The sequence below is a fragment of the Anolis carolinensis genome, chromosome 4 (genome assembly GCF_035594765.1).
Source record: "Anolis carolinensis isolate JA03-04 chromosome 4, rAnoCar3.1.pri, whole genome shotgun sequence".
Lineage (NCBI taxonomy): Eukaryota > Metazoa > Chordata > Lepidosauria > Squamata > Dactyloidae > Anolis > Anolis carolinensis.
Window position 1 is genome coordinate 18,604,412 of NC_085844.1, and position 27,512 is coordinate 18,631,923.

The 27,512-nt window shown below is 39.9% G+C and overlaps 1 protein-coding gene across 3 annotated transcripts in view; it reads right to left on the reverse strand.

Annotated features, from left to right (window-relative positions):
• col14a1 (collagen type XIV alpha 1 chain) overlaps positions 1–27,512 on the reverse strand; it is a 132,265-nt gene that overhangs the window by 60,487 nt on the left and 44,266 nt on the right. For all 3 annotated transcript variants that reach the window (XM_062980055.1, XM_062980053.1, XM_062980054.1), the window contains 8 exons: positions 19,937–20,082; positions 15,060–15,189; positions 12,356–12,495; positions 10,052–10,178; positions 8,084–8,223; positions 6,320–6,452; positions 4,759–4,833; positions 4,441–4,592 (listed from right to left, as the gene is read on the reverse strand). In XM_062980055.1, the coding sequence (XP_062836125.1) occupies positions 4,441–4,592; positions 4,759–4,833; positions 6,320–6,452; positions 8,084–8,223; positions 10,052–10,178; positions 12,356–12,495; positions 15,060–15,189; positions 19,937–20,082 (1,043 nt within the window). The remainder of the gene's footprint in view (positions 1–4,440; positions 4,593–4,758; positions 4,834–6,319; positions 6,453–8,083; positions 8,224–10,051; positions 10,179–12,355; positions 12,496–15,059; positions 15,190–19,936; positions 20,083–27,512) is intronic.

Below are 27,512 nucleotides of genomic sequence, written 5' to 3' on the forward strand. Positions count from 1 at the left end.
GGATCATACTATATTACATCAAATTTGATATTTTGTCCATATAATGTCCAAATACATTCCCACCAATATTTCACAAATGGAAACTGAAACACATCTGGCCAAGCAATATCAGAATGCAGATGAGATGGAAGAAGTTATCAATGAGGAAGAAAACAAGTCAATAGAGGCTGAAATTGTTTGCTTTTGCCTGACTCTACTGAGAAGGGCAAGACATCGTCCCCTCCTCTCCACTTCTAAATTAATGGAACACAAACTACTTTTGCAGTTTGGATTCAGTTGGCAGCAACTGAAGCAAACTGAAGGAGAAAAGAAGAGGAAGAGAGACAAACCGGGACATTTTAAAAGCTGCTGAAAAGGTAGGAAGACAGATGATTAACTGGGACTGTTCTTTAGAAATTGGGACAATTACAGTGTATGCAACCAGTTCCCTAGGGCATGCTTCTTAAACTACGAGTCCTGACCCCAAATGGTGTCCTTTTAACTCAAATGTTAAACTCAAAAAATTTGGCAACAGTAAAAGGTTTCTGAATGCCACCTAGACATTTAACAAATCTGTTTGCAACAACATGCAGTGTTTGCAATGGACTCTGCAGAAAATGCTCCAGCTACATTTCATAAAAGGAAAATCAGCCTGTTTAGCAAGCCTTGTAAATGCTGATTTATTTAATTTTTAAATTATATACCTTTTTATATACCTAACAACACCAACAACAACAACAACAACAACAACACCAACAACAACTTTCAAATCCAGACTGACAAAGTTTTGGAACACAACACGCCAGATCTCATGGTTGTGGAAAATAAAAAAGTTTGGATTATTGATGTCGCCATACCAGGTGAGAGTCGCATTGACAAAAAACAACAGGAAAAACTCAGCCATTATCAGGACCTCAAGATCAAACTGCAAAGGCTCTGGCATAAACCAGTGCAGGTGGTCCCTGTGGTGATCAGCACACTGGGTGCCGTGCCAAAAGATCTCAGCCGGCATTTGGAAATAATAAACATTGACAAAATTACGATCTGCCAACTGCAAAAGTCCACCCTGCTGGGATTTGCACGCATCATCCAAAAATACATCACATAGTCCTAAACGCTTAGGAAGTGTTTGACTTGTGATTTTGTCATACTATGTTGTTGTGTCAATAATAATAATAATCTTTACTTATATCCCACCACCATCTCCCTGAAGGGACTCGGGACGAGTTGCAAAGGCACACCAGGGTGCGACATACCATAAAACAATAAAAATCATACATAAGTATAAAAACAAAGTCACATAAAATTATAACAACAAAACCCTGTCAACGCGTATAACATAAAATCAAGTAATACAATTTTAAAAGCATATGTAGATAAAACTAGCTGCCATCCATTCACAACTAAAGTGCAAAGTGTCAACTTCATATGGGCCCACTCAGTCTATTCGAGGTCAAACGCCTGTTTGAACATCCATGTTTTCAGGCTGGATCGGAAGGACCGAAGGATGGAGGCTAATCTAATCTCTTTCGGGAGGGTATTCCAGAGTTTGGGGAACCACCACAGAGAAGGCACTATCTTTCATCCCCACTAACCACGCTTGAGACGGTGGAGGGACCAAGAGAAGTGACTCCGCAGTTGATCTCAGTGCCCATATACCCAGGGTCATTCAAAATTTCTCAGGCAGAAGGGGGTCATGAGTAGAAAAGGTTCACGAAGCTCTGCGCTAGGAAAATCTACCAGCAGGGCATGAGTGCAAGTGCATTGCCTTTCACATTCCCAACATATACTCCCAGTGATACAGGAGATAAAATGTTCTTATTGCTGAAAGTGAAGAAGCATCATCACTTAAAGACAGAAGGAACTCTGTGGTGTCTAGTTTTCACCTCTGTTTCCTATACCTGTTTAATTCCAGGTGTTTCGCTTCTTACCTGCATGTGGAGGTTGCTTCCCCCTTCTTCCCAAAAGTCTCTAGTGCTTTATTATTCTTTGAGAGGGGAGCATAATGAGATTTCTCTGCCTCAAGATGTCTTACACAGATGATGAGAGTCAGAATTAGGGAATCTTTTACCAAAGTTAGATAACTTTCTTTAGTCTATGTACTCTTTTATATGAAATGTATTACGGGTAATAATAAAAGTATGTTTCTACCTTTTAAAAACCTTACCAGAGCATCCTGTGCATTTTATCCTATTTCCTGCCACAAGCTGATATATAGCACTGGCCATGCTGTACTTTACTCTGCTATAAGTGCCAAATATTCCTACAGCTATTGCTTTTGTTGTTGTTACTGCTGCAGCTGGTGATTTTAACTATATTTATACCCTGTCTTTCCTTCCAAAGTGGTGCTCAAAGCAAAATATTGTTCTAACCTCCATGTAAACCTCTTCAAAATATCTCAAGTGTACACAGTTGAAAAGATCAATAGCAATACATACACAAGCCTTAAAGGCAGCTTGTTCGACATTAGTGATGTTTCCGCAGAATGGACAGCCAGAGGTGAGTGTTGAGTACAATTTTGGATCTGTCTTCTCTTTATGTCAAGTGAGTGCTGAAGCTAAACAGGCATGGTTTGTTTAAAGATCTAGAACAAGGCTGAAAAATCCTCTACAAGGAAGGAGTTTCATGGCAAGAAGTCAAGGGACTTTTCTGGCATCCAGGAAGACAACATGGAAGTGTCCACTGAAGTCAAAACCCCAAAAACCATCATTCTGAGAGATGACAAGAATGCGGAGCTGTATCATATGTGACTGTCAAGAAACGAAACAAAGCTCAAGCCTCCAGTGTTTTAGGGAACTGATTTCCAACTCCTGTCATTAAGGCAAATGCTTGGCAAGATGCAGCGTAACCACAGGAAAAGCCTCAGCTGTTCGGCATATCTTTCTTGGTGATATCGTACATCTGGAGTGCAGCAGCACATGTGCCAAATAATGAGTACATATTGGTCTGGAGCCAGGTTTAGTAGAAACAGACAGAGAATTCACCTTTTCAAATGTTACAAGTAACTCTGGTCATCGTCACAATTTACAAAATAGTGAATTTGTATTAAGAAAGGCCACACAGCAAAAGTGGGCATCGTGTGAACCTTTACATGTTGCTAGATTGTAGTTGCCATCACCCACAGTCAACACAGGGAGGGATGATGGGATTTTCAGCTCAACATCTGGAAGACCAAAAGGGACTTACCCCTTTCCTACAGCTTATTTAGTGAGACGTTAAACCTGGGTTTGGCTAATTACTTCACACTGCTACTGGGAGCTCATCACTTTTTAACTTTAAATATGTTTTGATGGATTTTAGCTGTGAATTTTGTAGTGCTGTTTGTGTTTAATTCTGTTTAAATATTTGCACATTTGTGTATATTTTAAATTGTATACTAATGCTTTTATGTCAAGCCATTTCAAGTCCCTTTTGGGGAGATAAAGTGGGGCATAATAAATATAACAAATATAATAATAATAATAATAATAATAATAATAATAATAATAATAATAATAATATCTGATTTTTTGAGACAAGACACAATGTATGATTGTGGATATATTTTCAAAGGGGGTGTTTATTTATTTTTTGCAACCTAGGACAAATCAACAGGACTCAGCATTTGATGCAAAAGACAGCATTAAAACACTTTCTACCAAAACTTCAGGAAAGAAATGGAAGTGGAAAGGCTAACAGCTTGCAGACAGTTACTGTCAATTAAGCTCCCTTTCTGATGTTTTGTTGATAGAAAAATACAGGTGCAATTAAAAAGACAAGAGTGTAAGAAGCAACATGAAAAAACATTCCCTCAGAGAAGCAGCAAAGTCATATTTTATGTTCCTCCTGAAAAATGAGGACTTTATTAGAGTACAGCAAACAAATCTAGGCAAATCACCCTGATGTTCACAGTAGGAGGGAAATAACTGACATTATACAATTGGTTTTGTTTTTATCAATGCATCTGCACCATATTTTCAAAAGTAATTTATTTGGAACAACTATCAGCAGTAATTTTTACAATTCTGTTCTTCCTGTATATCTCACTACCTTCCTCATTCCTCTTTCAATTCCATTCTTCAAACTATGAGGACATTTCTCTTCCTTCCAACTGTAACCAGGAGTGCATCTACATTGCAGGAATAATACCGTTTGACAGCACTTTGATTGCCTCAACTCCTCCAAAGGGTTCTCAAGTCAACAAAAATGCAAACCAGTTAAAACAATACTGAAATAAAAACATTCTAAAACACAATGAAATACTCTTTACAGCCTCATAAAAGCTGTAAACAATCCTAGACTCTTGTTTTAAAAGTAGTTGTAACAGCAATTTCAAACACTGAATGCTATGTGGAACAAGACTGTTATTTGCATCTGCTACGCTGCTTGCAAAATGGGAGGATTCACATAAATGTCCTTTCCTCTTTGTTATGAAACTATCATCGACAGCCCAACCGAAGCCATGTAAAAACTCATACCAACCGTTCTTACTGCTTCTTCACCACGATCTCCATTGGCAGTGAGATATGTTACTCGAAACTGATGAACATTGTAATCTGTAATGTCCCATTTCACCCTCAGGCTTGAGGTAGTTTCATCATCTATAATAAGATTTCTTATTCCTGTTCGAAAGACTGAAACAATATTAAATATTTCAAAGTTCATTTAAAACGTTAAACCTCACGATACAACAACTGTTGTGCTTCTAAAATATACCCAGTCTTATTAATCCCAATATAATAAAATACTAATATTTGTTATTAGTAATAGTAGTAGTAATAGTGTTATATATTCTGCTACCTGCTGTTGTCGGCTGAGAAGTTGTAGTGCTTGTTGTGGTTAGGGTAGTCTTTTCAGTAGTCATAATCACTTCAACTGGAATGATAAATGATAATATAAAATTTCATTTCAACACCAGCATTTAAATGATTCCCACATTCATACAGTCCTGGAAGCAAAACATCTGGTGGCAGAAGCTAATCTGAATAGAGAGGAAGAAAGTGTACATATGCTACTTCTTTCCTTCAAGATAAGCAAGTCTTCTCACTACGAATTGGCTGAAGATGATATAATACAGCTTCAACCAAATGTCTACGGACAGTTATTTCACAGGCTTGAAAAACTGGGACAGAAAAGCCTTTTAAAAATGTATGCTGGTTTTTTAGGAACCTGGAGTTTCAAAAATGATCTCAGATTTGCTGCATTGCTTACAAATAACTTTGAATAACCTGATGGCACAGTGTGTTAAAGTGCTGAACTGCCGAACTTGCGGACCTGCGGACCCAGGTTCAAATCCCGGGAGCGGAATGAGCACCCGCTGTTAGCCCCAGCTACTGCCAACCTAGCAGTTCGAAAACATGCCAATGTGAGTAGATCAATAGGTACCACTCCGGCAGGAAGGTAACGGCGCTCCATGCAGTCATGCCGGCCACATGACCTTGGAGGTGCCTACAGACAACGTCGGCTCTTGGGCTTAGAAATGGAGATGAGCACCAACCCCCAGAGTCACGATTGGACTTAACGTCAGGGGAAAACCTTTACCTTTACCTTACCTAGATACAGAATATTTACCTTCAAGCAGTGATGGTTGGCTGCTCACTGGGCTAGTGAATCTAGGCCAGGTATTATCTAGGCTAGCAATTCTTAAGCATTTTAAATTAAAACATTTATTTTTGTACAGGAAACAATTACATTCAAACCTAAAGTGATGAGTGAAATGCTTAATTTTTGTACTTAAAATAGTTTTGAAACTGGGCTTTATGTCTAACAGCTGAATACATAAATCCAAGGCAGCATCCAACTTACTCCTAAACTTTGTTGTAAGTAAAAGCTAGAAAGTCTGATTTGCATCATTAGGTGGACATAAAGGGGAGCATTGCTCAAATAGCCTTTCTGGCTACTGACAGCTATTCATCTATAGGTCCAGCCCAATAGTCATTTAGTGGCACAGATTCAAGGTTTGTTTTTAAACCAAAGGTACATTAAATTTCAATAAGATCTTCAAACAATGGCATGGATGTTTTAAAAAGACTTTAAAAAGATATTTAAGGTTTTTGTGGAACGCTAGGGTTCTATTTGGGAACTGCTGATCTAGGCTTTATAAAACCTGTCCAAGGTGTTGAGCATTATTCCTAAACAGGTTCTCTACCTTGGATCCTTGAAAACTGATGTAAACCAGGAATTGATTCAGCAACATGAGACCCAACATCTGCCATTGCCATTGAGTAATAAGATAAGATTTCCATACATGACAGATTAAGGATGAGGGGTTCAGGGTAAGCGAGAACTAAACTATGCTATATATTTTCGTGCACAATATTCAAAGAAGAATGGGGAGGGATAATAATATGTCTCAACTTACGTGTAGTCCCAAGAACAGCCACAACATCACTTTCACTCTCATCATCAAAGATGGCTACCAAGGAGACTTCATATTCTGTGTTAGGTAGCAAGCCTTCAATGTCATGTGTATCCACTTCTCCACTTAAGACAATCTGAAATACCAGATAAAAACAGGTTATCTTTCTTAGCTTGATTTAGAGAAGAGATTCTCAAACAAAAACTATAAAAGTTTCCCTTTGATGTCATAGCTCTGATACTTCCCTAGCAAACATGTTGGATGAGGGATTGCTGGGAATTTTTGTCTTGAAAAAGAAAAGTTACAGTATGTTGTCAAAGACTTTCATGGCTGAAAACCCCACTAGGCAAGTGGGATTTATAGATGTGTGGAATGTCCAACTCAACAGACAAAAGTTCTTTCTTCCAACCTGGACTTTCCACAGATATATAAACCTCACTTGCCTAGTTTTCAACAGACCTCACAACCTCTGAAGATGCCTGCCATAGATGTGGGTGAAATGTTAGGAGAAAATGCTTCTGGAACATGGCCATACAGCCCGGAAAACTCACAGCAATCCAAAGTCACAGTAGTTATGGTAAAGGGTAGGTATATCATGTGAGACCTGCTAAATGTCTCACCATGCTAAAGATAAACATGCAATTCTTTGAGTCTTCTCCAAATACCATTCTAAAAATTAATGCAACTGAATGTGAGAAGTCAAGTAATTAATGCAACTGAATGTGAGAAGTCAAGTTATTCTCTAACATTTCCTTCTTTTTCATTTTTGGGCTATAAAAAACCAGTCATAATCCTTTTGTTCTGTGATGTACATATGGGCCATAAAGCTTGTATTTTCACAAGACCTGTATGCACTTATAGGCTTTTAAAAAAACTAAGGTACAATTGTTAAGCTCCAGACAACTGCACAGTTCCTTCTCTGTTCCTATTTAAAGTTTCCTCCTGCCAGCTATTTTCCAGGATACTCCATCCCATTTTTTCGTGTTTTTCTTCCTCCTTCTCAACAAGTTTTGTGTGGCCACAGATCATGCTCATTCCTTGGTGGGCTCTTGTTTGCTCCACTACCTACTTCTGAAAAGCAATGTTTATTCATTTATTCACTTTACTAGATGCCACCTATTACAACGTTTTTTTTTTCTAGGTTGATCCCAATAATATTTCCTTCTTCTGCATAGACAGCCATTGGGTAGGGTTACAAAAGTTTTTGTTCATTTTTCACAGTCTGAGACTTTGTTGTCATTAAGGTTTGTTTGTAGAAAATAATAATCAAAATCCAATCATTACTTCCAACCAACTAGAATGGGCCCACTGAAACAAAGGTGTTGACGTACAATTGTCATTGGTTCAATGGGCCTATTCAATTGGGCCTAGCCACTGGATTTAAGTTGTTATATTTTGTGGAAATCTCAGAATATGTTTTTTGGATGGATGGTATCCTTGACTGGATTGACCTTGAAGGAGCTGGGGATGGCAACAGCTGACAAGGAGCTCTGACATTGCCTGGTCCATGAGATCACGAAGTCGGAAGCGACTGAACGAATAAACAACAAATGTATTATTTCTTTATTGGAGCAGCCAATAGGACAGTGAGAACCTTTTTTTCACTTACATGGAAGGAAACATTCTTGTAACAGTCTGGATATTGGGACTCAATTGCTTCTTGAGGATAAGAATTTTTAACAGTATCGCCTAACACAATGATCCACACTCACAAAATGAATTTAGCAGAAGTAGATTTTAAACCATATAACAAGCAAGAACCTTCACCTCTTCAGTTTCTTCCCCACTTAATGGAATCCATGATAGTCGATAAAGAGCTACATCAGAGGATGGTGGCTTCCAGCTGACCTGAAAACTATCTGTGGATACTTCATGTATTTCCAAATATTGAGGTGATGGAACTTTTTCTGCAAAACAATATGATACAGGAAATCAATCAAGAAGAATTAATCTAGACACATAATAAAAGTGAAAATATGTGTGTGTGTGTGTGTGTGTGGCTGGGGTGTCCACTCAGGCAGACAAGCTCCTGCCTCCACAAACAGCTATAGATCCCACTACTCAGGAAACAGCAATGGCCCTCCCTCCCTGACATTTCAGATTAGAGTGAGCACCATGAACATGTATAAGAGCCCTGCCAATGACCTCCACAAACACCATATTGCCCACCACACAAGTGAAGGTTTTCAGACAGGCACCATTTCATTCCAGATTTTATGTGTTTCCTTGACCACAGATATACTAGTGTTTCTTACTCCCTCAATTGGTGTGGAATTTGCATGACCCTGCCCACTGCCCCTCCTTTAACTCTTTCCTATTCTTTTCTATGGCACACAGCAAACAGAGGAATTGAACAGCAACTGAACATACTAGAGAGGTTTGGGGGAGAATTCACCATGATTTATAGAGGTTGTAGGTACTGGGATATATAGTTCACCTGCAATCTAAGACCACTCTGAACTCTAACCATGGACCTGGAACTAACTTGGCACACAGAACCCCCATGACCAGGAAAAAATACTGGAGGTCTTTGGAGGGATTTATAGGAATTGTAGTTCACCTACATCCGGAACGCACTATGAACCCAAACAATGATGAATCTGTAGCAAACTTAACATGCATACTCGATTATGCCCAAATTTGAATACTGCTGAGTCTTGAGGAGAATTGGCCTGAACATTTTGGAGTTGTAGGTACTGGGATTTATAGTTCACCTGCAATCAATGAGCACTCTGAACTCCACTAAAGATAGAATTGGACCAACCTTGGCACACAGAGCCCCCATGACCAGCAAAAAATACTGGAGATCTTTGGGGAAAATTCACCTTGATTTGGGGGAGTTGTAGTTTACCTACATCCAGAGAGTACTGTGAACCCAAACACCGATGGATCTGGACCAAATGTGGCACACATACCTGATAAGCCAAAATTTGATTACTGGAGGGATGTGGGGGGAACTGACCTTCCTTTCTGGGAGTTGTAGTTCACCCACAACCAGGGAAACTATGACCTCCGACGATTATGGGCCTGGACCAAACTTGGCATATACAACTCCCAGGACAAACTCAGCCTACTGTAGGGGTCAGAGGGGACAAACTCACTATAGTGGGAGTTGCAGTTTACCCTACAGCCAGAGAGCAAACTGAACCCTACCAATGATGTATCTAGATCAAGATTTGCTTAAATCTTTGTTGATTTTTTGTTGATTTGTTATGTTATTATTTAATTGGGTTTATCTATTATAATTTTGTTATAGTTTGAATTTTCTGCTTGGTATCTGGGGGGCTGATTATTTTCTTTGTTGTGTATTTTGGCATTGAATGTTTGCTGTAAACCGCTCTGAGTCCCTTGGGGGAGATAGAGTGGTATATAAATAAAGTTGTTTTGTTGTCGTTATTGTTGTTGTTGTTGTTGTTGTTGTTATTATTATTATTATTATTATTTTCACTCTTTTTCTTTTAAAAAAGCCATTATAGTGGAAGATGGAGCCGTGGTGGTGCAGTGAGTTAAACCCTTGTGCCAGCTGGACTGTTGACCTAAAGGTTGGTTTGCTGACGTGAAGGTTGCTGGGCAACGTCTCTGTAGACGACCAATTCTCTCACACCAGAAGCTACTTGCAGTATGTTCTCAAGTCGCTTCTGACACGATAAAAAAAGTGGAAGATTGTTACGACATTACTGTCCAGAAAAGGAAAGGAAAAACTTGGAAAGCTTTCAGAAATACAGTTGGACTTACTTGTGGTGAAGCTGCCTGTGAGTGGTTCAGACTGTCCCTCATCATAGAGAGAGAAAATAGCGACAGTATATTCTGTGAGGGATGTTAGACTCTTCAGAATGTGTGTTGAAACACGACCCACCTCTTCCTGCAGAATAAAAGGAGGGGACCTATTACTAGAAATGATATGATGAGTCCCAAGGCAAATTAACACAGTTTCCATATTTCTGTATCAGGATACAAGAGACAGACTTGTTTTGAGGAGGCCTTGAGTGAAGAGTTTTCTGACATCTGAAGAAAGAATCCTGGACTGGATCTCAGGATATAACCTTCAGGGGCTTAGCAAAAACATCACCTCAGTGGGGAAAAAACAGATAATTTCCTTCCCCTTGGCTACAGAAAATGCATATACGCACCCTTCTCCCTTCTTGTCACGCACCATCAGATATTGCTCCTGAACTAGACCACCCGGGTTTGAAAAGGAGAACACTTAAGAGAGAATGTTGGGGAGGGGAATAATCCACTACAAAATGGCATTACTGTTTATGAGCCAAAGCATTCCTCCACAATTTTCCATGGAAGAGGCTAGCCTACCATCACCTGGAGTCCTAAAGCCCGGCAATGAGCAGAAGAGAAAATTGGCAGTGCTAACAGACCCTGGATAGACTCTGGGGGGAAAGAAATAACATGCTAAGATGTATACTTGAAACATGTTTATCAACTTCATATGGTATATATATTTTACTAGTTGTAATATGGTATCAGTTCTGGGGAGTAATGAAATTGTTGGAGAGCTCTGCAAAACAAACATATGGAAGTGTACAAAAGATTGATGGGACAGTTGACCAGGAAACTCCAGAAGAAAGTGGTAAAAGAGTTGATGTGGGAAACTGAGGAACTCCAGTCCAAACTTATTCCAAGGTAAAAGAAGTCATCCACCAAAGTTAATGGTATTATCTACCACTCCTGAACCTCTTAACCAAAATCCTTACCATAACCTAATACAGTGATGGGCAACTTTTTGCACTTGGTGTGTCGAAATTCATCAAAAAACCTAGCATGACTTGGGTGGTGTGTCACTTTGAGAAAAAACCCCATAATTCCGCAATATGTATAGTTTAAATAACAAAAATGTGTAATTGTAATATATAACTGTATTTAATAAATCAAAAACTATTTACTACCATTATCTCCATGTACAACAATCTATGGTACCTCTAGCATTTTAAGCTTCACAAAGTTTCCACACTGATTTCTCTCTATTCTAGTTTCAATATAGTCATGAATAATGAATAATATAATAATAATATAATATAATAGTAATACAGTAGAGTCTCACTTATCCAACGTAAACAGGCCGGCAGAACGTTGGATAAGCGAATATGTTGGATAATAAGGAGAGATTAAGGAAAAGCCTATTAAACATCAAATTAGGTTATGATTTTACAAATTAAGCACCAAAACATTATGTTATGCAACAAATTTGACAGAAAAAGTAGTTCAATACACAGTAATGCTATGTAGCAATTACTGTATTTACGAATTTAGCACCAAAATATCATGAAAACACTGACTATAAAAATGTGTTGGATAATCCAGAACGTTGGATAAGCGAGTGTTGGATAAGTGAGACTCTACTCTAATATGATATAATTATAATTATAATATAATATAATGATATGTAATAGGATAATATAATAATAGGATATAATAATAATAATCTCTCTATATATAAATGTACTGTTCATTTGTAGGATGGAGTAAACAAAAAAACAACTGGATGAAATGACACCAAATTTGGCCAGAGACCACTTAACAACCCAAGAGGTGACCACAGCGTGTCAGCAAAAATGGCTAGACGTGTCAGTGCTGACATGCATGTCATAGGTTCGCCATCACTGACCTAATATCACAGGCGACATCAGGATAGGATTTTTTGGGACAGATATCCAAGGTCCTGTGTGGAACAAGCAAAACTCAAACATATCACATTTTGAAGTGTATGTAGCCTACTTTACACTTTCTTAGAACCTGAAGGCACATGTGCAAAAGATCTAATGCATAACCAAGAAGTTGGGAATGACAAGAAGGCTGTGCAAGAAGCTGTGTGCTATTCATTTATTCATTTGGCTATAAGTGGCCTTTAACCATTTTCTGGGGCTGGAACTTTTTGCTGAGTTCAAAAAACTGTCTTCAGACAGAGGAGCATCATTAAATCTGATGGTCAACATATAATTTATAGGCAGATAATAAACATCATATTCATAATCTCTCCATTCTAATTTCCTTTAGCATCCATTTTTTTTAAAAAAAAAATCTGCTTACCTCATTGGTTTCTGTTCCATCTGTCTTAACATACATAATCCGATATCCCTTCACTTTTTTAGGAGCAGGATCCCACGTTAATTTGGCTGAGCTGTGTCCAACATTTGAAAACCTCAAGTTCCGTGGTGGGCTCAAAGGCACTTCGCAAAATGGAAGGAAGTCCAAATTATGAAAATGTTCTCATTTCTTTCTCTTTTTTCTCCTGTAGAATACACTTCGTATACAAAATGCTGCAACTTCTTTTCCTCAGTCCCAAAGGTGGACTGATCCAGACTAACATGGCTATGCTTTCAAATTCTTGAAAATGAAGACAAGCAGTTCTTTGGTTCAGGCTGAATTATGTGCAATGTTTTTAATGGCCTGACCCAAATGACTTTAGTGAATCCAAGTAACCATTCCAACACTGATATACAAATGAACACCTGCAAATGTGTTTGTGCTTCCAAAATATGCACATTTTATGGCTTTTATTCACCTTCATATAGAATAGTGGTTCTCAACCTGTGGGTCCCCAGATGTTTTTGGCCTTCAACTCCCAGAAATCCTAACAGCTGGTAAACTGGCTGGGATTTCTGGGAGTTGTAGGCTAAAAACATCTGGGGACCCCAGGTTGCGAACCAATAATATAGGACATCTTTCAAAACACTATGTAGAAGAGGATATATTTCACACTACCCTGGTTTTGTTTTTTGGGGGAGGATTGTAATGTATGAATAAAGGAAGACACTCGGGGCACTTCTACACTGTAGAATTAGTTCAGTTTGGCACCACTCTAATTTCCATGTTTCAATGCTGGGAGTTGTAGTTTTACAAGGTCTTTTAGCCTTCTCTACCCAAAAGTGTTGGTGCCTCAACCAAACTTCAAATCCCAAGATTGCATAGCACTGAGCCATGTCAGTTAAACAGGTATTGAACTGCATTAATTCTACAGGGTAGATGCGCCTCCCCCCCCCCCCCCCCCGGTCAAGATTGTTCTTTTTTTATGACGCCTGTTTGTTTAAAAATGTTAATTTCTTGATATATGGATATATGGATATTATATAACATACTGTATTCCTTTTGGATATTTATTATTGTTCAGTTTTGCTTCTACATGTTTCTGGGCATAAATAATTTTCAGACAGAAGGTTTGGTTCCCATGATAGTATCAGAAAATATATACCAGCTGGGAAAAATCTGCTTTTAGACACAATTTTTTAGGAACCTATCCAGTGGAAGTCTTGCCAAAATGAATATGTTGTTTGGCAAAAAACATAAGAGATGGTATAGGAGCTCCTTCCAGTGGAATTGTGCCTAAGGTGGAGATGTATGTGAATGTAGGTGGGTGGGTGGATTGGATCACCCCAGGCCAGTTTGCTGCTTGAGATAAAGATGGCTTTCTCTCTTATTCTACGTGCAAAAATCAACTAGACAAGTAGCTGAATATATTTCAACACTGGCATAGTGGCACTGGAATACTGTCTGCCATAACACCTGAAGACTAAGAAGCAGGGACCAAATAGGTCATGAAACACATGCTACTTCATCTTGTAATAACTTGGCTTCCTGCTGCTAACTCCCAGCAATTACAGCCAAAAGTACTATATGCATGCCTTCCTCTGCCAGTTCATCATACCAGCCCTGTGTTCATCTAGTGACAGTTTTACAAGTTCTTTTTAACCTTCTCTACCCAAAAGTGTTGATGCCTCAACAAAACGTCAAAGCCCAAGATTGTACAGCACTGAGCCATGTCAGTCAAACATGGGTTTAACCCATTGCAGTGGTGCATTGGATTAAATCCATGTGCTGCTGAACTGCTGACTTGAAGGTTAGCAGTTAGAATCCATAGGACAGCATGAGCTCCCGCAGTTAGCCCTAGCTCCTGCCAACCTAGCAGTTCGAAAACATGCAAATGTGAGTAGATAAGTAGGTACCAATTTACGGATAAAGTATAAAGATGCTCCAAGCAGTCATGCCAGTCACACCACCAAGAGGTGAGAATGCAAGCTCATCGGCTTGGAAATAGAGAAGAATATCTTCCCCAAAGTCAGAGATGAGCACTTCCTCCAGCGCCGGGAATGTAAGAAGAAGCCTTCGCCTTTGTTTGTGTATGTGTGTCTTATTGTATTGTAACAAAGCATTGTTTGCCTGTATCTGTTTATTTATACTGTAATTCATTCTGAGTCCTCTTGGAGAGAAGGACAGAATATAAATAAAGTGTTGTTGTTGTTGTTGTTGTTGTTGTTGTTGTTGTTTTAGCTTAAAAGATGTGAAAGCAGAGATGATAATTAAAACTCTGGGTTCTACCCCTCATTTTCCATAGCCTGGGACAAAGAAAACATTTTTTAGGATGGTAGAATCCACAGCAAAATGAAAAAAACAATTTTGGGGTGGATATATATTTATACATTCTGATAAACATGTTGGACAAGATTTGCTTCAAAAGCCAATAGGAGTGGTTGGGGAAACATATTGTAAATAAATAATTTGGAATAAATGAAAACTTCTGAAGTTGTGCATTCTCTTTCATTTCCTTCACTTCATACTAACCAAAAATATATGCTATGAAATGTAGAGCTGGGATGAATGTTTCACATCTGTTGTCCCTAAGTAGTTCTTCTGAGAATAATGTTTCTAAACCAGAGTTTAAAATTTGAGAATGATTTTCAAAGACAGAACTCCTTGTATTTTATTCCTAGAGCTTAGAAGGGAATGAAACACTTACGTGTTGTTTCTTGTCCTGTGAGGGGATCACTTGCTTCTTCTCCAAACATTGCATAAACTGTGACAGTATATTCCGTATTTGGCAGCAGTCCCTCCAATTCAATGTCAGTTGCACTTTCCCCAATTTTCATCTATGAACAAATCAAGGTGTCAGTTCACAAATGAACTGATTAAGCATATATTTGTACTATAAAATTTCCCCCTCTAAGTTCTCATCTTGAAAGAGTCAAAATACAGTCTTCGAGTGTGCCGACTATGGGACCAGTCCACTCTCCTGTGGCTTGAAGCAGTCTGAGAAACAGGAATTCAACAAAAAAAGTTTTTTCCATTCTATTGTTTATCTATAGGGTCAAAACAAGCCTTAAACATACCTTTGAAGACAGTGTTTCAACAGCATAGGAAGGACAGTTGCACTGTCAATGTGGCAACCTTAAATCACATGCCACATCTGTTACTGTCACAAACATTTAATGTCTGAAAAATAATTAGGATCATTTTGCCCATAATTGACTGCCAAATACTTATAAGAAAGATCCATGGGTATCCTCGGGTTATATACTTGACTGAATCCCAAATCCAGGCCTGAAAAGGATCTAGAGAATCAGTGTCATCCAAAAGTGCCCAACTGCAATTCTCTCAAGAATCTTTCTTGCAGAAGGAATGTTTGCAACTGGACAGCAATTGTAAAGGACAGAATCCAGACACTGTCATTGGGAAATTGATCACTCAAAGGGGGTCTAATCTATATAGGGCATGTAGTCTACCTACTTCCAGATGCAGAACGACTCTGCCATAAGAGCTCTTTCTTCCATTTATTGGTCATCATCCAGCCCACACTGTATCCAAACATCTGATTTAGGTATGACTGTGAAATTCAGCTGGGTGTCATCATGGCACAGGAATGACTCCTGATAATCACTCCCACTGGCTTTATAGAGATAGTAAGCAATACTGAAGAGATGTAAATTTGCAATTGTATCCTATAGTGTAGTTGCAAGGGACTGAAGATGCTTCTACATTGTAGACTGAATGTAGTTTGACATCACTTTAAGTGCCATGGCTCAATGCCATAGAGTCCTGCAAGTTGTAGTTGGAGGGGAACCACCAGCACTTTTGGGCAGAGAATGCTAAAGACTTTGTAAAACACCAAATTCAACAATTCCATAGCACTGACTTGTGGTCATTAAAGTGCTGTCAAACTGCATTCATTCTACAGTGTAGATGCACCTTGATGCCCCTTCCACACTGCCGTATTGTATCGCAGAATGTGATCCCAAGTGTTCTGCTTTAAACTGGATTATATGAGTCACCACTGCCAGATAACCTGGTATAAACAGAGAATCTGGGATCAGATCCTGGAATATAGTGGCAGTGTGGAAGTGGCCTGAGACACAGCCTCATTTAAACTGCCACATACTGCTGTGTATGAGTCTACACCAATCATATAGTGCATTTTCAAACTCCATTATATGGCAGTGTAGATGGGACCACAATCTTCAAGCCTCCTGACAAACTGTTTCCAAAATCATTGAGTCAGTCAGAAGGATACTGCGCCTAATAGTATTAAAAGCTGTTGAGAGACAGGAGAGAGAAATCCTCCGGTTTCCCTCTCTCTATTCTTGGGCCTCTTCAACCATTCTATGATCCCAGATTATCTGCTTTGAACTGGATTATATGGCAGTGTAGATTCAGCCTTAATAATCTATCAAAGCAACCAAAACCAATTCAGTTCAAAAGCGAGGCCTGACTCCAGCCTGAAATATGTTTTCACAATCAATATAATTGTACCGCCACAATTCTTTCAAATACCTTTTCCTCTCAAAGGAGCATTTGCAACTGACTAACATGACTGCGCTCCATGCAGTCATGCCTTGGAGGTGTCTACGGACAGCGCCGGCTCTTCGGCTTAGAAATGGAGATGAGCACCAACCTCCAGAGTCAGACATGACTGGACTTAACATCAGGGGAAACCCTTACCTTTACCTTAACATTTATCAAAGACCACTGAACTCAGAGTGGATTTTTTTAGGAGCAACATCACATTCTCCCTTTAATAACAACAGGTACTCTTCTCTTAGGTGAAGATGCAGCTACCACATCTTGAGACCTCCCAGCCTCATTGAGCCCCAAATCACAAGTAAATAGCAACAAAGCAACAGCATATTTTTTACAATCTGTCTGAAGGGTGAGGTTCTCAGCTTTGCTGATTTCAGCAAGTTTCCATTGAGGGGAATACGCCTATACCTCCATAGGTTGTAAAGAAAGATACACCTAAAACCAAAGCAAAATGCAAGTCTATGCGAGTGCTTCATCCTGTCCACAGCCATGCATGTCTTTGCATGCTGCTAAGACTTCTACACTGTATGAATAGAAATGTAATTTCGCATGTACAATTTGAGGGATGGAATGGAAATTGTGTTTTTTCATAGCCCAAGGTGAGATTTTTTCCTCAGTTGTGTTTACAGCAATTACTGTTGTTGTTCCCAGTTTATAAATACCGGTAATTCACATTACAACAGCTATGGAGTGTGATCCACCCAGGAAAATTCATCTCTCCAACAAGTTGTGTTATCATATCAAGGGTTCAAGAAATTATCTTTGGTTGCCTGCTAATGACAATACAGGTGCAAAATCCCAAGCAGACACAATACAAAATCAGTTGGTTGCATTTATCTTGATGGACCTCAAACAATAAAGGTATATTTTGAAATAAAAAAATCATTCATTTTAATTTATTATTAGGATATTAGAATTATATAATAGACTAGCTGTGCCCGGCCACACGTTGCTGTGGCGAAGTATGGTGGTATGGGAAATAAAGTATTGAGGAACTGGTGGTAGTTAAGGCAAAAGGTAAAGGTTTTCCCCTGGCATTAAGTCCATTATAAATGGGTTATATAGCTGTGTGGAAGGGCCTTGAGTCTACACTGCCATATAATTCAGTGCAAATTAGATAATCTGTGGAAGAGGCCTAAGTGAGGCCTAACTTGGCCTGTCCCCTGGGCTGAGTGGGTTGCTAGGAGACCAAGTGGGCAGAGATTAGTCCTCTAACTGGCAGCAATTGGATAAAAACAATTATTCCTTTCCCTCTAATTAGGATTTTACTTTTCTTTTCTTTTTGTTGTATCAACCTAGAGGCATGGATGATGGGTTGTGTTGTCAAATTTCGAGGTTGGGGGGCCTGTAGTTTTGTTGTTTTGTTGGTCGCCGTGATGCCATCACTCATTTTTATATATAGATAGTACAGAAATACAACTAAGAAGTATTTATTCAAATCTTTGCTCAGAGACCATTCATGTTGCAGAATTAAAGCAGTCTGACGTCAGTCTGACGTCAACTGTCATAACTCCATCCTTTGGAATCCTGAGCATTGAGCTAAGGCAGTTAATGTGATGTCAAAGCTCTATAATTCTGCAGTGAGGATACAACCTTAGCTATAAAACGCACTGTGTGATCTTGGGCCTGCTACTGCAACTCTCACATAGATCACGGGGGTAATGGGGTCAACCTTGGCAAAACCTTAGGCAAAAGGTCAGAATATAAATGTGATTAATCAGTCATTGTTTGCCATTATGTTTGTTTCAATATTATGAATAACATATCTCCAAACGCTCATGCTACCCCACCGCGCACTGCTCAACTCATGCAAACTTGGGGTCAAAGCTTCCTTTGCAGAATCCATCTATTTCTAATGTGGCCTTCCTCTTTTCCTAATAAAAAATCAGCCTTGTATAACCTTTTCCGTTGCCTTATATTTCTTGTATTTTAAATAAAAATTCAAGTTTTAGTGCTTCTGATAAGAACAAACAGGGTAATGTTCAAAAACTAGACAAGATTTGGCATCATTTGGCTACTGTTCCATTAGTCAATCCCAGTCTGTCCTAGCCTGGGTTTAGATCAGGGGCAAGGAAAAGCATATGTCACCCCTAAAATAGGGTTTCCAGGTTTTTGCACTTGGCTTTGAATAGCAGAGCTTAGTTATGTGTATATGTATATATTCTTTGGGAGCCCCGGTGGCGAAGTGTGTTAAAGCACTAAGCTGCTGAACTTGCAGACCAAAAAGTCACAGGTTCAAATCCCGGGAGCGGAGTGAGCGCCCGATGTTAGCTCCAGCTTCTGCCAACCTAGCAGTTTGAAAACATGCCAGTGTGAGTAGATCAACAACCCTCTTGTTGGTGTATTGGCGCTGTTTCTTTTGTAACATTGTGAGCCGCCCCGAGTCCCCACGGGGAGATGGTGGTGGGGTATAAATAAAGTTTTATATTATATATTATACCGCTCCGGCGGGAAGGTAATGGTGCTCCATGCAGTCATGCTGGCCACATGACCTTGGAGATGTCTACGGACAACTCCGGCTCTTCGGCTTAGAAATGGAGATGAGCACCAACCCCCAGAGTCAGACATGACTGGACTTAACTTCAGGGGAAACCTTTATCTTTACTATGTATTCTTTGTTTATTACACTTACGATGCTGTTGTCCAAATCACATTCTCTGTGCAACTGAGACTGATTGTTTATCTACCATGATTAATGACATTACCTCTGTAGCACTACTAGGGACCAACCCCTGTAATATCACCAGGAATCATTCCTAGATTTTAGGCTTTCATGCTGAAACCTCAAGACCCGAGACAGCATTGATAGATACTGCAGGTTCCATCCTCCAAGAATTGTCAAACCTCCCAAACTTCTACTCTTCAAATTATTTGTTTCCTATCTCAACACATTACCAACAGGCTAGGATCTTTTCCTTACTAGGAAAAATCGAGATTTGCTATCCTCTATCTCTCAGATATACAATATACTTTGAAGCTAGGATTCCTTGTCCCTCTTGTTCTACAAAGATTCATAACCCAACTGATGCTAAGCGTCCTCACCTCTTTTTCATCTGCTGCGAGTCCATCCGTGAGAGGTGCATAGAGAATCATGTACCCAGTTGCACCTGCGACCCCATTCCACCTGGCTTTCATGCTGCTGTGCGACACATCATACAACTCCAAATCGGCTGCCATAGGCAATGCAACTGTAGTGAGAGAAACAATATACAACGTTCATTTATTACATTTTGATTTTGCCATTAAGAAACTGTCACGTAAGCTAGCTAACAAGCATCACTATAATAACGGTAATACTAAAAGTAATGATATCATTAATCAGTGATCATCCAAGTCTAAAGGGGAAAATGGATAAGATCCTTCCTAAAAGCAGAGAAAGAATAAAATCTTAGCATTTCAATTGGTGCACAATAAAAGCAGTTGCCTTTCAGGCAGCAAGGCCACAATAATCTAATAGTTTAAAAGGGAAGAACAGTCAAAATTTCTGCAAAAAGTGTTACTCTATCTATAATTAGCACAAAAATATTCTCTTATAATTATTGAGCTCTTATACAATGCTTGTCCAGCACGCCACGTTTTTCCAGATTTGAATGTCATAGATTTGTTAAAAATATTCTCAGGGTCCTTCAGTGTGACTTTATGGTTCATTCCCACTGGAAGACCTACAGCAGTGATTTCTAAAATGGTGTTCCCTCAGATAAAGATAAATAACATTTTTTATTTCTGGCTTTTCAATTTCATGGGGTCTTGTACTTCATTCTTCCAAATGAAGCAGAGGGTGTTTGATGACCAGGACATCCATAGAGATGCCAAGGTGCTTGTTTATAAAGCCATTGTCCTCTCAACCCTGCTCTACGCCTGCGAAACGTGGATGGTCTACAGACGTCACACTCAACTTCTGGAGCGTTTCCATCAGCGCTGCCTCAGAAAAATCCTGCAATCTCTTGGGAAGACAGGCGGACAAAGGTCAACGTGCTTGAGGAAGCAAAGACCATCAGCATCGAAGTGATGCTCCTACGCCATCAACTCCGCTGGACTGGCCACGTTGTCTGAATGCCCGATCACTGTCTCCCAAAGCAGCTACTCTACTCCGAACTCAAGAACGGGAAACATAATGTTGGTCGACAGGAAAAGAGATTTAAAGATGGGCTTAAAGCCAACCTTAAAAACTGTGGCATAGACACTGAGAACTGGGAAGCCCTGGCCCTTGAGCACTCTAATTGGAGGTCAGCTGTGACCAGCAGTGCTGCGTAGTTCGAAGAGGTATGAATGGAGGGTGACAGAGAGAAGCGTGCCAAGAGGAAAGAGCGTCAAGCCAACCCTGACCGAGACTGCCTTCCACCTGGAAACCGATGTCCTCACTGCGGGAGAACATGCAGATCAAGAATAGGTCTCTTCAGACATCTACGGATCCATCCCCATGACAACAGAAACGGAGGACCATCATCCTCGAACTACAAGGGATCGCCTAACTGAACTGTACTTCTAATTTCAGAGAATGTGGAATTCTAAATTTCTGTCAGTTATTTGAAAAACCATAACACTTCCTGCTTTTCTATCTCATTTTATATTCTGTTTACTAGGGCAATTGTTCAAATGTGTGCTTTGATATTTTCTGTCTGAAGTATTCCGTGGATAAGTATCATTCAAACAAATACTGAACATACAGTTGCATGGATGCAGTAAAGTTTGGAGATCTTCAAATGTACCCTCTCCACTATTTATTTTAGCTGTCAAGTTATCTCATTGCTGCCAAGGAATCCAAATTATTTCAGGGCATATTAGCACTGTCACATTCCATTTCCATGAGACATCAGGCTGAACCAAGGTGTCCCTTCATACTACACTTATGGAAAATGTGCTTTAGAAAGCAACCTAGAAATATACCATACTTGTATCAGATATTGGTAACATGGGTTTGCTTTCACTATAATGAGGTTCCCAGGCCACTTCCTACAGAATGGATTGGAAGCCATTTACAACACATAGATATGTACTTTTGTGGAGATATACACGAAGTCAGCCTTTGCTGTGACTTCCACTTAGAATCACAGATACACAGAGCTGAAAAATACTACAAGTTCCTTCTAGTACAACTCCCTGCCATGCAAGAATGCGCAATCACTTTCTTGGGCAGAAATCAAATATTGCTCAGCCTGTTTATTTTGCACCCTAGAATTCAGTAGGAGACATGAATATCAACATCCATTCACTATATGACAGTCCTAAACACTGATATTTATGTAATCCATCCCTGGGTTTTATTGTTTAGCAGAACTGTTAGTGGAAAACTGTGGGTTGACAATTGTCACTCTTCTGTTGTTGCTATTCCAATATAATACCCATAATTCTTCGTCACTGGCTATGATGGCTAGGGTTGATGGTGTTCTATACAAAAACTATCTGGAGGACCTCAGGGGCCCATTTCTAGGCTAGTTTGATATACATGTCAATTGAGGGTTCCTACAGATGTAATAATGACGAGACAATGCTGATGAAACATAGGTTTCTGATCCTGCCCTCAACATTTAGGTACAACACATCTGCACAGAGGAAGAAAAATGTAAAATATTTTCACCATTGTAAACTTCACTTTTATATAACACTGCAAATAGATCAAGACAAATTGTTGACACTTTACTCTCAATACATAAAATGTGTTATAATCTACATTGATCTGGGTAACAAACTTGTGAGATACAGGATTATTATTTTCATTTTATAGGCTGGGAGACCAGGCAATTCTTCCTTTCAGCAAATGTGTATTATCATATCTATTTTTTATTATAAATCCATGACTCAGAATTACAAATCTGAGCTGAATTCCAACATGTCACTGACTCTATCACTGGCCCTTCCTCTAAATTCCATGATTTGGTCTGACAGATGTGTTTGACTGCAACAGCTGTAACTCTTATCATTGACCATGCTATATGGAGCAGCCAGTTAGGTGTTCAAGTCCAAAACTTTGGAAGGGCCAGAGTCTTCTCATCTCTCCTCTGAACTGCTATCAGACCAAGTTCCGACTATGGAGTTTAACAATACTGAATCACTGGATATCTGATCACCTGGTTGCCATTTTTCATGATACTGCAAATGAGTGGAATAGAAGAGGAATGAGTGATAATTTCAGAAAGATATGCTATTTACCATGACAGGGTGTAAATCATGTTGTCTATTAGATATTGCTAGACTACAAGTTGTAGTATCTCTATTGAGTATAGCCAATGTTGAGGAGTGGTAGAGATGCAATCCAGCAATATCTGGAGAGACACGGGATTCCCATTCCTGCTCAAATCTCCAAGATTTTGAAGGAAAACAACAAGAAACTTTCTTATTTTGAGACGTTATGAACTTACATTTTCCATGCCTCGACATGGCATAAATGTTGTATTTCTTCAGCAAAATGCTATTTTATTCAATTTTTTTGTTTAATGATCTATATGCTCAGAGCTGTAGCTCTTCGTGTTTCACAATTCATTTTCATGTGTTGCCATCTCCCAGCAAGGTTAACACTGCATGGTCTATACACTCTCACTAGCAGTATTTTGAATGGTTTTTAAAACTTGAAATGTTATCTGGGGTGATTAATATTTACACACTTCAGAGTACTGCTTCATGACACTTTAGCAAAGATTTGTTAAAACAACTCTTGGAGATATTCTGCCTCAGGCAGAGGTGCAATCAGTTTTCAGAAAATGCACAGGACCGGGCTTAGTCAGAACTTGAACGAACAACTTCAAAAAGAGCACCAGGTGCTAATGGAAATGATGTGACTGGGTCAGAATGTGGGTGCATATCATGAACTTAGTCATTAACCAATTAATGACAACACACATGTCTAGACTATATGCATTAATTCTTCTAAAAGCAGCATCACTTGGAAGTGAAGTCCCACTAGCTTCAGTAGAGTTTACTCCTATAAAAATATGCATATAGGATTGCAGTCATAGTACAATCCTTTCCAGTGGAAGAACACATTAGTCTGCTATGAATCCTTAAATAATGAAATCTCAAATAATCCTTGCTTGAAGATGGTGTCTTCAATCTCTCCATATAATTTATTGTCCTAACTATTCTGTCTTTACCAATCACCAGCTAATTTTCAGTGTCACTACCTCAGGTAGACTTCTTCTGCCAGGATGTAACAGAAGGAGAAAGACCAATAGAAGACTACATGCTTTGGAAGGAGAAGTCCAGGTTAAGTTCCAGTGTTACAAACTGCCTTGAGTTTTGACCTGTGTAATAAGGCCACACCAGTGTGCTAAGGTTCACATGTAGCCCCAAAACCACAAGCTTATACCTTTCTTCTAAGCTTGGGGTGCATTCAGATCATCTGCTACCAATTCTTTAAAAGGAGATCCCTAGGACTTCACATAAAACTTCTCCTTCCAAAGTATGTACCCTATCATTGAGCTGTGGTTTCTGTCCCATCCATTTTGAGCAAACCATTTGCTGAATAAAAAATATCACTTGCCTAAATAAAGATAATAAGAACTGTACCAGTCTAATTTCTCTGGGACAGGGGTTCTGGGCCCTAGGACCACCACCAAGAAGGTCTTCTCTGATGTTATCTGGACATTACATTCTCACAACTGAAAGAGCTGAGAATGTGCTTGAAGATGTGCAGACAACACAGTCTAATTTCATTATGATCCAACCATAATAAGCATAACTATGGTTTGGTATGGGAATCATGCAGCCTAAGAAATATTGTTGAACTGCAACTTCCAGCAGACTTATCTAGGGATGAAAGATGTCAGGAGCTACAATTTGACACTATCTGGAGAGTCATGTGATGCCTACCCCTCGTTGAAATAAAGAAGAAACCTTTCTCATCTTGTCTTTGTAGAAGAAGGAAGCATTCAAACCAAAAGCAGCTCGTTTTTATAATGCTATACTATGGTTTCTCAAAATGAGATACATGCCTCTACCAGCAGTGGTTCTCAACCTGTGGGTCCCCAGGTGTTTTGGCCTACAACTCCCAGAAATCCCAGCCAGTTTACCAGCTGTTAGGATTTCTGGGAGTTGGAAGTTAAAACATCTGAGGACCCAAAGGTTGAGAACCACTGCTCTACAGGCTATTGCATCATGGAAAGAGACATTCATATGCAAACTGATGAAACAAGGAGAATGTGATTCTCTTTGGGATCCTTCTCTAAATGTTCTTGTTCTGCAGTTCCCAGCATCCCTTGCAATTGGCTAAATTTGCCAGAAATTAGAAAAGTTGTAGTCCCACAACATCAGGCAGATCACACTGCTCACTCTGACATTAACTATTTTAAAAGTGCATTTGGAGGCTCTAACTAAGATTTGGGTATTTTAGAGTGTTAGTTTCAACCATGGTTTGCCACGATTGAATTTTGAAAGACACGGAAAGATGGTTATATGCATTTACTTGTTTGACAACCCTTTTTTTTCAGGCTGCTGAATTCAATTTTTGTTATAAAAAAGAGATGGATCATCTGATGGCAGCGTACACAGAGTACACTAGGATGAAGTGAAGCTGGGAACAAGGTTGCTTGCTGCGATGGCAGGCGCTCAGCTCCCAACAGACAAATGTGAAATGCTCCTTTCTTTTAGGCCTTCATTTGATGTAGGCAGATTCTTTTGAGACAGGAATTAAGTAAGCAAGGAGATGAAAGGTCTGCCTTTGTCTCAAGATGCCCCATAACTCAGCAACATTAATCAAATTGCTAAATATTTGGCCAGTAGGTAAGAATATGTCAGACACAAACCACTTGAAATAATCTGCAACATCCCTACAGCTATGTTGCTCAAAACCAAGAAAGGTTTTTGGGGAAGAACTCTTCTTCAAATATACACATGCACACACGCACGCACGCGCACACACACACACACACACACACTTCAGATAAAATTGTCCTCCTGTATCAGGAATAGTTAATTACTTTTTCTTAGATGACAGATGACAGTTGGCGCCAGGCAGTGCAATGGCTGTATTCCTTCCATCATTGCCTTCCTCAGATACAACCCAGAATCAGCAAGTCAGTGAGGAGTGAAAAGTCTTATCAGGAGACCTGCTGTTTTGTCTCTACAGGATTTATTGCAGTAACTACCTCAAAAATTATTGGCAAGCTCCGCTGAGTATGAAGAAAGAGAAAAAAAACTCCAAAGGAGATATATCAGTTTTAAAAAATGAGTGAAAGCACATCAAAGGGACAGATCTGTGTGCATTTATTTGGGAATTTGTCGTGCTGAACTCAGTGGAACTTGCACTCCCAAAAAAATGCTTAGGACTGAACTGCACAAATGTCTTATCCGGAGTCCTGCTTGAGACTCACGGGTGTTGACGCGCAAGATAAAGCAAAGGGGAATGAAACCAGTATGGTTGATGTAGGTTTTGTATGTTGATTGCAAACAAACTGAGATAGGAAACACTTTATGGTTCATGCAGGACAAAATTATCCAGCAAATCAGTTTTGAAGCAGTAGTTTCCACAGACATTTGAGTCCATCTTCCACTGAGATGGAAAATTTTGACTGCCAGTACCATGTTGGCTGAGGAGTTCCAGTACAAGTACTACTAGACATATTGCCAAAATGTACCAGCACACCTCCAACATTTTGCAGAAGGAAACCAAACCAGGACACCCAAACAAGATCAAAGAGTAGTCAAGATGGCAAAAATTATTACTGAGGAAGAACACCAAAAGCTAGGATTTTATTTTTGCCAGAACCTTATTTGGAGTGCCACAGCTTTTCCCTGTCCTTTCCTATCTTCCTTGTTGAGTAAATTAGTGTAGTTTGCATTTGCAGAAACTATAGTAGATTGAAGACAAGGGGGGGGGGACTGGAAGAGGAAAGAAACTGGGCCAAAAACAGCTGAAAATAAGACGGCAGAGGATTTATTGGGACTATTTCTTCCTAATTGGAGCAGTGGGAGATATGCACCCTAAACCGGTGCCTGGCAGCTGTGTTGAACTGGATGAGGGCTAACAAGTTGAAGCTTAATCCAGACAAGACAGAGGCCCTCCTGGTCAGTCGTGGGATCAATCGGGGTATTGGGTGGCAATCTATGCTCGATGGGGTTGCATTCCCCCTGAAGGCGCAGGTCCGCAGTCTGGGGGTCCTCCTGGATTCATCTCTGGCGCTTGATGCCCAGGTGTCGGCGGTGGCCGGGAGGGCCTTTGCACATTTAAAACTTGTGCGCCAGCTGCGACCATACCTCGAGACGTCTGACTTGGCCATGGTGGTCCATGCCTTAGTTACATCCAGACTGGATTACTGCAATGCTCTCTACGTGGGGCTGCCCCTGAAGACAGCCCGGAAACTCCAACTGGTTCAAAGATCGGCAGCCAGATTTCTAACGGGAGCCGGCTATAGGGAGCACACAATGCCCCTATTAAAGCAGCTCCACTGGCTGCCGATAAGCTGCCGGGCCCAATTCAAGGTGCAGGTTTTGACCTATAAAGCCCTACATGGCTCGGGCCCTACCTATCTCCGTGATCACATCTCCTCCTATGAGCCAGTGCGGACCTTGAGATCTTTCGGGGAGGCTCTTCTCGCGCTCCCACCACCGTCTCAAGTGCGGCTGGTGGGGACGAGGGAACGAGCCTTCTTGGCAGTGGTCCCCCGGCTCTGGAGTGCACTGCCAA